Genomic DNA, 12,046 nt, shown 5'->3' with positions numbered 1-12,046 from the left:
ACTCATTCACTAGCACTGACCAATGCTGCTCTGACCCCTTGGTTTCTTTGTGTCTGATCTCCGAACCAAAATGCTGTGGTTTTTGACCCACGTGTTTAGCAAAACCTGATCATATTTTAAGTGTGTTATTTTGAGGCTCTGTGACACTTCATTCAATAACATAGCTTTCCTCCCTTAAACCCACATTTTCCCCTCCCTGAGACCTCCCCTCATCCCTGACCTTACTTTTCTCCCTATCCAGCCTGGACCCCATAATCAACCACTCCAACAAGCATCTCACAAGTCTCCTAAAATCTCTCAGCTCCTTCAAGTTGAGCCTTTCCTGCACATCTATTATCAAGCTAAATGCACAAATATTTAGCATTGTTGGGGTGAAAAACACACAAGTAGACAAACTGTGTCCACTGCCATCTAACCTCAAATGGGGCCTCAATGCAGTTCGGCAACCACATTTTTCCCAGGATGAATCCATTGGACAATCCACCAAGCAGCTTTCCAAAGTCTTTTTACTCTCCTGAAACCCCTAATCCTCTAGTCTCTGAGCGGACAAATACACCACCACTCAGCTGAAAATCTCTCACTTTCCACTGTACTCTTCACATTTAGTTATTTCTTCATTCCTTTTTTCCTGCTTCTCTGCTCTCAGAAATCAACACTTTTTTTTGTCTTAAACCAGCTTCTTCTCCAATATAGTCCCTATCCCTTCCCATCTATTCTAAAACTTTGGTCAATAAATCACATTGTCTCTCTTCTATCTTCAATTTCTCCCATCAACTGCCTCAATTTTCAGGACAAAAACATGTTTAAGTCCACCCTACCATAAAAATGTACCAATCTTTTGCTATTCTCAAATACGTAATAAACACTTACTGCCTACAATATGTATTCAATTCCTCCCTCTCCCCCAAATCCAATTACCAAGTCTTGATGATTTTATTTCTAAAATGTCTGTATTGAACTGAACCATGCCCCCCTAAAACTCCTATGCTGAGGTCCTAACCCCCCAACATGACTGTATTTGGAGATAAGGCCTTTAGAGAGGTAATTAAGCATAAATGAGTTCTTAATGGTTAGGCCGTAATCCCATCTGACTGGTGTTTTATGAAAAGAGGAAGGGACGGCGGGATGCACTCGCACAGAGGAAAGGCCATGTGAGGACACAGTGAGAAGAAGGCCTTCTGGAAGCCGAGGAGAGAGGCCTTAGGAGAAGCCAAGTATGTCAGCACCTTGATCTTGGACTTGCAGCCTCCAGAACTGTGAGAAAATGAATTTCTGTTTTTAAGCCACCCAGTCTGTAGCATTTTGTCATGGCAGCCCTCACAAACTAATTCAATGTCTCATAAGTTATGCCTTTCTTTTTCATTCTATAATGGCTTTTGCTAAAGTTCTTATGTTCATCAGACATGTTAAACTAGCCTTATAAGTGGTTTCCCAGCCTATATTCATTCATTCATTCATTCAGAAAACATTTACTGAGCACTTAGCACACGCCAGGCACAGTGAACAGAAGAAATAAAGCCACTGTCCTGGGGCTTTCATTCTCATGAGAAAAGACAAATGAACAGATACATAAACAAGTCAATTATAGACTATAACATGTGCGGGGAAGAAAATAAACAGAAAAATAAGACAGAAAACAACTAAAGAGGGTATGTTAGATGGGAGGGGAGGCAAGAAAAGCCTTTGTGAGGCTTGGTGGATGAGAACAAGCTGGCCTTGCCAAAGATGCTGGAAAAGCATTCCTAGCAGAGCTGTTACCAAGCACAGAGGCTAAAACAGAATAGAAAGTTTAGTGAACAGGAAGGAAGACACTGTGACTAAACCACAGCAAAGTGGAAGGTGCGGGAATCTCCCTCCTCTACTTCATGCTTCACTCCTCCAATAGAGCACTTTTCTAAAATATAAATCTAATAATGTCATGCTCCAAACGTAAAATCTTGCTATGTTCTACATTGGTTACTGACACAAAAGGCCTTTTTTAAAGGCGTGCTCCACTCTACCTTTCTAGCCTCAACTTACTCACCCTATGCTCCAGAAATCCCAAATTATGTGTTGACGGACATCACATACTTCTTTGCCTGTGTCTTGGGGGCAAGGAACATCACATAGGGGAAAGAGTATGAACTCGGACTCAGAAAAATCTGTGTTCAAATTCTGGCTCCCATGTTTTTACTTGGAAGAAGTTGGGCAAATCCTTTTTTCTCCCTGATCCTCAGTTTCCACATATATAAAGTCAAGTTAATAATACGGACTCTTTGGAGAGTTATTGTAAGGATTAGTGATAATCTATGTAGGAGGCTTGGCATTGTAAGTAATCAATATTATTATTGGTTTCCTCTACTAGGAATGTCCATTGCACTTAGCCTGGTAAATTTCCTCCATCTTTCCAGATCCAGTTCAAATGACACTTTCTCTTTGAAGCCTCCTCTAACTCCCACAGACAGAATACAATTATCTCTTCTATGTTCCCATAGCACAATGCATATGCTACCACAATGGCATAGTTCTGTAACTCTAGGCTTTTATATCTCTCTCTCCTCTAGAACCATCACCTCCCTCAGGGTAGAAACTGTGACTTATTAAAGTTTGTATCATCAGTGCTTATCTGGTACATAATAAGTGTTAAATAAACATTGGTTGAACGAATGAATAAACCATATATCCTCTTCCTGCCCAAAACCACTAGAATTTGCTTACATCCACATAATTCTATAATTTGTTTACTTCCATATTATTCTATTTCCTCAAAAGGTGTGTCAGTCAGGAGTCCCAGCAGGCAAGATGGTTCATTCAAGTTAGCTTCATTTAAAGAGAGGAAATTAGGGGCCGGGCCTGTGGCATAACGGTTAAGTGCGTCCACTCCGCTGCTGGTGACCCGGGTTCGGATCCCAGGCGCACACCAACTCACCGCTTGTCAGGCCATGCTGTGGCGGCGTCCCATATAAAGTGGAGGAAGATGGGCATGCATGTTAGCCCAGGGCCAGTCTTCCTCAGCAAAAAGAGGAGGATTGGCATGGATGTTAGCTCAGGGCTGATCTTCCTCACAAAAAAATAAAAAATAAAAAATAGAGAGAGTAGATTAAAGTGACTATTTATAAAGGTGTGATCAGGGTGCAGCAGAATCACAGAGGTCAGTGCAGTAAACAAGAGCTAATAATTGAGGATAGTATTTCACCTGAAGGGTAAGGGGAGAAAGGGCTTATCAGAATTTGGACAGAGAGAAGGCTGCATGGAGAGGACCTCCTGATAGGAGCTGTGCAATGGATGCAGCCTGTTTGACCACACAGCGCAGGTGAGGAGCTAAATCTCACTCTTCTTTTTCTGCCCAATCCCCTACTGGGGCTCCCCAACACCTAAACCTAACTAGAATCCAGAGGGCCTTCTCCTCTCCCTCTTGAATAATTCAGGCCAGAAACTTAAAGCAACATAGACCCCTGTGTTAGAGAAGGAGTGGAGGGGCCCATGATGGCCCAGAGTGGGATCACAGAGCCTAGTGGGGTGAGGTAGGTATCCATTTGGAGGGGAGCCCTGGAGAGGAGCTGCAGACACAGAGGATGGTGAGGAGGGTACCTGCACAGAGGAGTGGCCTGATGTGCAGTGTCAGAGGTCAAGTAGGAAGGGGAAGGTGCCCAAGCAGGATGGGTGGGTAGGTGGCCTGTCATGGAGAGTCAGAGCCTGAGTGCAGTAAGGAGACCATCCATATGGGGGAGGTATGGTGGCCAAGATGCAAGATTGGTGACCTATAAGGAGATTAATCCAATATTTAGATATATTAAGGGTAATAGAAACTGGGTTTCTCACTGTCAGTGTCAGACAGCTATGCAAAGGGAGAAAACTAGAATGAACCACAGAGTATTAGATTAGGATTGAAGGTATTAGTGTGAATTCATGATTGACCAGATATAGAGATACATATAGAAATAAATGTAGATATAAATTGTGTTATGTTTATATATTGTGAATAGGCTCATGCTCTTTCTTCTATAAGATATTCCTTGTCTCCAAGACACAGAAGTAAGGAGGCGTTTATACACACATACATGCACACACGTGTGTATGTATGTACGCATTCATGCACATACATACAGATATTTTCTACCTCTGTCCTAGAACTGGGAGCAGCAACACCCCAATAGCAAAGAGCACACGTTTTGTGAGATCTTGATTTCTAAATACTATCCTCCACTAAAAGGAACCATGGCTCCTTGGAGAAAGAGTTCACTCCACGGCTGGGGCACGGAAAGTATGAGACTGGAACAACCTGATGTGCTTCAAAATAATGAAGTGCTCAAAGAGTGATGAAGACATGTCAGAAGACCCAGGAGCCAGCCTGAACAGGCTCCCAGTGACCAAATGCGGAACAATTTGAGCACAATAACCTATTGAAAAAAATAGAAAACAATGAAACCATACAGATATAAATAAATTAATAAATTGAGAGTCTAAAGAGGAACAGGATATTTGCACAGTTTAAAAGAACCTCTTCACAAAATACTATTTAATTACAAAGAGGGAAGAAGTAACTTTACACTGGAGAAGCTTGGCAGATACATTTTAATCAAACGATCAAGAGAACATCATCAGTATTGGAACAAATCAAAATTGTGTGCCAACTAATAAGTGCAAGTAGAATACAGCATCATTTATCATATTCCTCCCAAAGGTACATAATGTGAATCTAATCACAAGGAAACATCACACAAACTCAAATTGGCTTACAATCTTCAAGTGTCAAAACAATGCAAGTCAAGGGAAGACTGAAGCATTATTACAGAATGAAGGAGACTAAAGAGATATGACAACTAAAATGCAATGACAAAGTCTGTACTGGATCTTGATGCTAAAAGTAACATTATTGAGACAAGTGGCTAAACTTGAATAAAGGCTAAGATTCACATGGTAACAGTGATCTTAACTGGTTGCATTGTGCTTATGTAAGAGAATGTCTTTGTTTGCAGAAAAAAACCTTAAAGTCATAATATATTGGGGTGGAGGGGAACTGAAAGGATAATTAGGCTTGAAACTTATTCTCTAGTGTATCTTCAAATCTTCTAAAAGTTTATGATTATTTCAAAATTAAAAAAAAATAAAAGACGACAGTAGGCATAGCTCCTCCTGATGCAGTAGCCCATATATGGGTTAGCCTCCTGGGAGCAAAGCAGAGCAAAGGAGGCTTAAAGGTGGATCTAGAAGAACAAAGGAAAGACATCCTTCTCACTCCCCAATGACCTCCTAATGTCCATTTGACACTGTTGCCTGTACATAATCTCCACATTGATGATCCCTCATGGATTTGCTATTTTCTATCTATTCCCTGGCTCCTTTCCATACTCTTTCTTATCCGTACTCTCTCACAAATATATGTGTTCCTCTAGGATGACTATGATACCGGCAGTCTCATCAAATCCCATAACTGACATTATAATCTACATAGATTTTATCACTAATGCCATCTTCTCCAGTCTCAAAACCTGAAAATGTAATCATTTCTGGACATTTCATGTAGTAGAAGCATCTCAACCCAACATGTTAAAACCAAACTCAATACCTACCCCACTACAGTAGGTACTGTTAGCTGCCTACGAAGCTTCTCCCCACCACCCCCGCCCCACTGCATAGTCTCTATTAGAACTTCCTAAAAACCAGATTTCTAAAGTATCCCTGACCTCTACCACACTGCACCAGTTTGCTTCAGGAGATGGAGAGTACTCTAAGGTTCAAAAGTAGGCCTGGTTACCTTAAACCAATTTACATATTCCATTTCCTTGGCTAAAGTCATTGTTTAAGAAGTGGTCATGAAGCTAGATACCTGAGGGTTACTGTAAACATTCAATAAGAATATGATTACCCTTTGACCTTGTTCCCAACACAGACACAGAGGAAAAAAAGTTAATTTTGTTAATTTTCTGTTTTCTTGTTTAACCTGAGGGGTGACTCAGGGGTCACAAGGATTTATGAGCTTGTTTTGCAGAAGAAAAAGAATGCCTTTAAGGAAGTTACAACCACTAGATAACCAGTCCCCAGCTACCACTGATGCCCAGAAGTCTGGTGGCTCAAGGGCTTATCTGGAGTGAAAGAAACATGGACTTCTCCTTTGCTTCTCTGAAACTCCTCCTCCCAAGCCCCTTAGCTCTATAAAGACACCTGCTTTCTTCTTTTGTTAAGGCAGATTTGAGAGAACCTATCCTCCCACTTTCTCATTTTGGCCAATTCTAATAAATCTTTCTCCATCTTCAAGCTGCATGTCTCAGTGATTGGCTTATTGTGCATCAGGCACACAAACTGGTAATTAAGAGGTTCAGTATCAGTCATGTGATCTAAGTAGTATCATTAGTGTGAATTGTAAGTCTTCTCTTTGAAATACAGAGAGAGAAGTATTTTCCCCATGAATGTGAACCAAGAGGCAAGCAACCATTTTTTGATTCAGGTAGCTATCCTATCACAAAGAGATTTAGGTTTAGGACAGTGCCAACAAGAGAGAAGAGTTTTTAAATTAATTCATTAAAAGTAATAGTTAAATGAGTCCTTGATAATCACCAAATCCCAGACCAACAACCAGAAGCCCACTCTAACCTCTATCTTCTAATAACCTGAGCCAATAAATTCCCCTTATACTTAAGTCAGTTTGAGTTCGATTTTCTGTTACTGGAAATATAACGTGTGGAGAGTAAAATTAAATATAAAACTAGATGCAACAACGTTTTATAAAACAACTAGGAGTAAGTAAAAAAATATAACCTAAGATAAACAGACCTCTAAAAAAAAAAGAGGGGCCGGCCAAGTGGCGTAGTGGTTAAGTTCATGCGCTCTGCTTCAGCGGCCCAGGGTTCGCAGGTTTGGATCCTGGGTATGGACCTACGCACCGCTTACCAAGCCATGCCGTGGCAGCATCCCATATAAAGCAGAGAAAGATGGGTACGGATGTTAGCCCAGGGCCAATCTTCCTCAGCAAAAAGAAGAGGATTGGCAATTGACGTTAGCTCAGGGCTAATCTTCCAAAAAAAAAAAAAAAAAAAAGCAAAGAAAAGTACAAATACAGAAAAACAAAATACCAGACAGGTTGGCTTAATGACAACTGGCACTGGCAAGGTAAATGGGAAACCTAGCTTTCCATATTTTAAAGATGTAATAATAGAATGAACCTCAGCTTCATATGGCCCAGAGTAGGAGGCCTTGTAGGGCCGATTCAGGGAGAAATTAGGCAGAAACCTGGGGTAGTCAAAGGAAGGAAACAAGAAAGCTGGGAGTTTCAAATTTTGTAAAAATCTTTGAAGACAAGCTTTCATACAAGTGAAACTCTTAGGTATTTCACATAATTATAGTATCTTCCACTGGCTCAAATAAATCTATGTAATCAGATTCACATTTCCATATCTTTTCTACTCATTCTGGCCCAGAAAATGGTGGTGCTCATTCACATCTGGACTGAAACAGCAGCACAATTTCGGTAGCTGTTGTATCAAGTTGCCTGTCCCGGACTTTCTGCTAGGAGAGAGGGTTGAGCTCACCTCCAGCAGGGCAGAGAGAAAGACAGAGAGGGCTCTAAATTTTTTGTTATCAAATGCTGATAGGCCCACAGAGGCTTTCTGTCTTCCCGAGTCACCCTAGATAAGATCTCCAGTTGCCTTCTACAACCCCATCCCACAGGCAATCTGTCATTTATTCCTACTCATCTGGGTTGAAAATATGCCTGGAATTCAGTCCTTTCTTTTCATTTCCAAGGCCAATGCATAAGGTCAGACCCTTATCTCATATCTCAACTACTGCAATTGTCTCTAACCCAGTCGCCCTGGGCCTTATCTTTCTGCCTGTCCAATCCATCATTCACAGGGCTACCAGCTTCTAAGAGAAAATAAGGACTGAATTTTATTTATCCTTTGGATCATCTTCCACTCCCCTATGTCCAGGTACTAAAATAACTGTTTAAATTATTCTATGCTTGCCGTTTCTCATTTGAAAAAATCTCTGATGTTACCCACTGGTTTCAGAAAAAGTTCAAAGAGTTTAGTCTACAACCAGGTCATTGAGGTTGTAGACCATATTACCCTTCAGCACAGTATCCCACAGCTTTTACCCTGCAAGGTGTACCTATTGAACTACGGAATCTTCTGGAACACACAAGCATCAAGTTTTGTAAATGACATGCTCTCCCTCTGTAAAATTCACTTTCCCTTGGCTCTACTTACAAAACACCAATAGTCCTCAAGGTTCAACTAGAGTATCCTTTCCACCACAAAATCTTCTCCAATACTACTTTCAGATTAAAGTTCTTCATTCTCTTTGCCTTTAGAGGACTTTATCTTTATAGTTTGACCATTATTTTATTCTGCCTGATCTTACACTAAATTTGGTGTAGACATTATCTAGTTATTAGACTTCTTTCCCAGTAATGAGCAAAGTGTATTGTATTTCAGCATGAGGTTGTCTTTCTCCTCTGTTCTTCCTCCACAAGATTCATTCTTGTATCCTCTGTATTTAGAAAAGTGAATGTAGTACATAATACATGATCAGTAAATCCTTCTTGAATAAATAATTTCCAAATGGACTAAATTTTTGAGGACTAATTTGACTAATATTTCAGGACAGGTATTGTGACTTATTCATTTCTATTTCTCACAATGACTAGAAAAAACTCAGTAACAGAAACTGCTACATGTAGGTTGAATAAAATATATATGCCAAATCTTATTCCAGAAGGAGGAGATAGAATTGTAAACAAGATAAACCACACATATGCTGAAGTGGAGGAAATAGTTGTGTAGCTAATAAAACAACTCCCCTTTGCCCCCCAAAATAAAGTTTTTCCTAACGCCTGAACTCAATTCTCAGTCACACAAGCTTGAAACCCAAGAATCATCAGTGGCTTCTTCTTATACCTTGCTTCAAGTGTTATTTGACAAAATGTAAAATTGCCACCACTGGATGATTGATGATGATGATGATGATTGATTGATGATGATGATGATGATGATTGCATTATCCTTCTTCTCTAATTTCAATGCTATTCTCCAAATTCAAGCTCTCATTTTGCCTTTTTTGGAACAACTAAAATTGCTTTCTAACAACTCTTTCCACTCTCATGCTTCCCATCCCTAACATCTCCTTTCAGTAATGCCAGGATAATTTTCTTAAAAAGTAACAGTCTTATTATATTATACAGCTCTGCTCAAAAGCCCTCAATGGCTTTTGCACTGCAAACACAGGGAGAACACTGTTCAGACTCTTTAGCGTGATACTTAAGAAATATTCCAAAATTGACTTCCAATTTGTCCTTCCAGACTCATTTGCACTCTTCTTCCTATAATCCAGACTCCCACAAAATTAGCTTTCGATTTTGTATCTTTGAACGTTTCACTTGGTATATTTCCATTTATTTTATTCAAATTCTGCCTATATCTCAAGCCCAATTCAAGAATCTTAAATTTGTCTCTGATTTTTCCCTTCTGCATATGAAAGCTCAATATACTTTGTGCTTTTGCCCCCAAGTTTACCTATTTCTATCTCATATTTTGATTATTCACAAATACAGCTCATGTATCCAACTAGAGTATATTTAATAATTGATTCAATAAACGTATAATAGGCACTTACTGACTTTCCATTATTCCAAAGCACCTAAAACATATCATATTCATAGTAAATATTAAACAAATTTTTGTGGGATGAAGGCAAACTCCAAATCAAACAAAATTGTACCCAAAATAATATTTTTCTAAATATGAACAATAATCTCCACCAAAGAGATACATAAGAATGGGAGAAAACTGTAGCTCATCAAATTTTAAGGTAAGTTAGTAGAAAACAGAATCAAATAAAAAGCTAAGAAAATTTATTCAAAGTAATATGGAAATACTGAATCAATTTTGCCCATTTCAATTTATGGATGTACCTATCATTTTGAGATGCAAATTCATGAACACACACACATTATGTCCATCAGCTGGAAACTATATACAGTGTGAAAATTTATTGAAATGAGAATCACAAGGAAGTGTTTCCTAGTCACCATTTAATAATTTTTGTGAAATCTAATAAAAGTTTATGTGATGAAATCTTTTTTTCCTTTTCTTTTCTAAGGAAACAGCTTTAGAAGATGATTGATGCCTGCTATTATGGGTCTATATTTGTATTCCCTTATTTTAGAAGCTTTTCAAAAATACAAAAATATACTTAAAGCATTTCTAGTTATACTAAAAAAAAGATAAAAGGTGATTATTTATAGGCAATCATATTCATGATGATAGACTCTCAGAAGGCAACTGCAAACATAAATTTTAAATGCTTTTTGGAAAGAGTTGAGAATAAAAACATTTACATAATTTCTTAGAAACTCTGGCTTTTTATTGCTGCACTCCAATATTCCCTCTGGGTAATGCAGCAGCTACTTCAAAGATTTATTTGGTAATGGAATGTTTGATTTCTTTGTTTTCCCTCTCCAATGTGAGTAGGTCTGTTGTTTTCACTCTACAGCAATGTGCTGTACTTTAAAATTTGAATTGGCTCACTACTGATAATAAAAAATGGTTCTGTTTTGGCAGATTAAACAAATACACCAATGCTAGCAATAAGTATGTAAATTACACAAATATATTATATTATCATAAATGGTCCATCCATATACCAGTCATCTTCAATAACACTGCATAATAATATAACTAGTGACAAATATTAAATGTCTAAAACTTCTACTTACCTGCCTATCCACTTCTGGGAGCAAAAGCAGGAGGTATTGTTGAAAATGCTGAGGTAAGGAAGCAAACGTATGTTTATTTATTAATGCCCTCAAGTTAGTGTTGACAAGAATAGATCCTGGGGTTTCTATATCAATGTCCTCAGCTTTGGTCCATTTCAAGTGTCCTGTAATAAACAAGCAAGAAGCATGAATTTACTATAGACCGGGAAAAACACACATGTGTATACATACATATGTTTATAGTGAACATATATATATTCAATAATATGTTTAATACTATCTCTTTTAAAAATGATATTTTAGAAGGAAATCTCCAAAGCTTCTTTGTGTTTCTGTCTTGTCTTAGTTGTCTTTAATTTTCATAACGTATACTTAACTCAACATCACCTATATTTCTAACTCAAAGTAGCACCAGGTCTAATAAAGAAGTATTTTAATTATGATCCTCCAATTAATCAGAATTTCCAAAGAATTTGAGAGCATAAATGGTAACAACTACAGTTTTTGTAGATTCTATAAGACCTAGGATCAATGACAAGAATAATAACAGTGCTGTTATTTTAACAGAGATAATGATAGCACTGGGGGCTGATAGCTGTGTGCTCCCCACGCGTCAGAAAGAGCACTAATCGCTGGATTATTTCAGAAGATTCCTATTCAAGGTATTTTGAGGGTAATACTTTGAAAAGTAATCCTTTACAAAAATATTAGCTGCAAGGTCTGAAATACCAATATGCTTTGAAGGATAATCCTACAACTCAAGGCACTCTGACCTCCAACAGAAGGCTGCATTTAGAGTTCACAACTTGAAAGTATGACACACAAAAAAACAATCATAAGGGATTATGTATGGGACAGTCAGCTGATGCATCAACCAGAATAGTTACCACTCTTGGTTACTTGAGCTAAGAGAACCACTTGAATGTGATTTTAATAGACTATGCTTTAAATCAAGGGTCTGCAAATTATGGCCCATGAGCTATATCCAGTCCAATGCCTGTTTTGGTAAATAAAGTCTTACTGGAACACAGTCATGACCAATTGTTTAGAAACTGTCTAGGTATGCCTTTGCACTACAATGCAGAGTTGCATAGTTGTGACAGAAATCATATGACCTCCAAAGCCTACAGTATTTACTCTCTGGCCCCAAGAGAAAAAATTTCTGGTCCTTGTTTTAAATAATCAGAGACAAAAGAGGAAATAAAAACCATTATGAAAAAACAGGACACTCTGATTTAAAAAAATAGGCAAATTTGAAACAGAACCAGATGGAACTTCTAAAAATGAAAACTTAGTTTTTAAAAAAATTTTAAAAATATTCAATAGACATAGCACAGGAAAGAATTATTGAAT

At 38.3% G+C, this 12,046-nt stretch overlaps 1 protein-coding gene across 2 annotated transcripts in view; it reads right to left on the bottom strand.

Annotated features, from left to right (window-relative positions):
- Nucleotides 1-12,046, bottom strand: part of ASXL3 (ASXL transcriptional regulator 3) — a 185,328-nt gene that overhangs the window by 62,279 nt on the left and 111,003 nt on the right. For both annotated transcript variants that reach the window (XM_058556962.1, XM_058556964.1), the window contains one exon: nucleotides 10,694-10,857. In XM_058556962.1, the coding sequence (XP_058412945.1) occupies nucleotides 10,694-10,857 (164 nt within the window). The remainder of the gene's footprint in view (nucleotides 1-10,693; nucleotides 10,858-12,046) is intronic.

The sequence above is a fragment of the Diceros bicornis genome, chromosome 16, assembly GCF_020826845.1.
Source record: "Diceros bicornis minor isolate mBicDic1 chromosome 16, mDicBic1.mat.cur, whole genome shotgun sequence".
Classification (NCBI taxonomy): domain Eukaryota; kingdom Metazoa; phylum Chordata; class Mammalia; order Perissodactyla; family Rhinocerotidae; genus Diceros; species Diceros bicornis.
The sequence above is the reverse complement of the archived record's forward strand: the minus strand, read 5'-3'. Positions and strand labels throughout refer to the sequence as shown.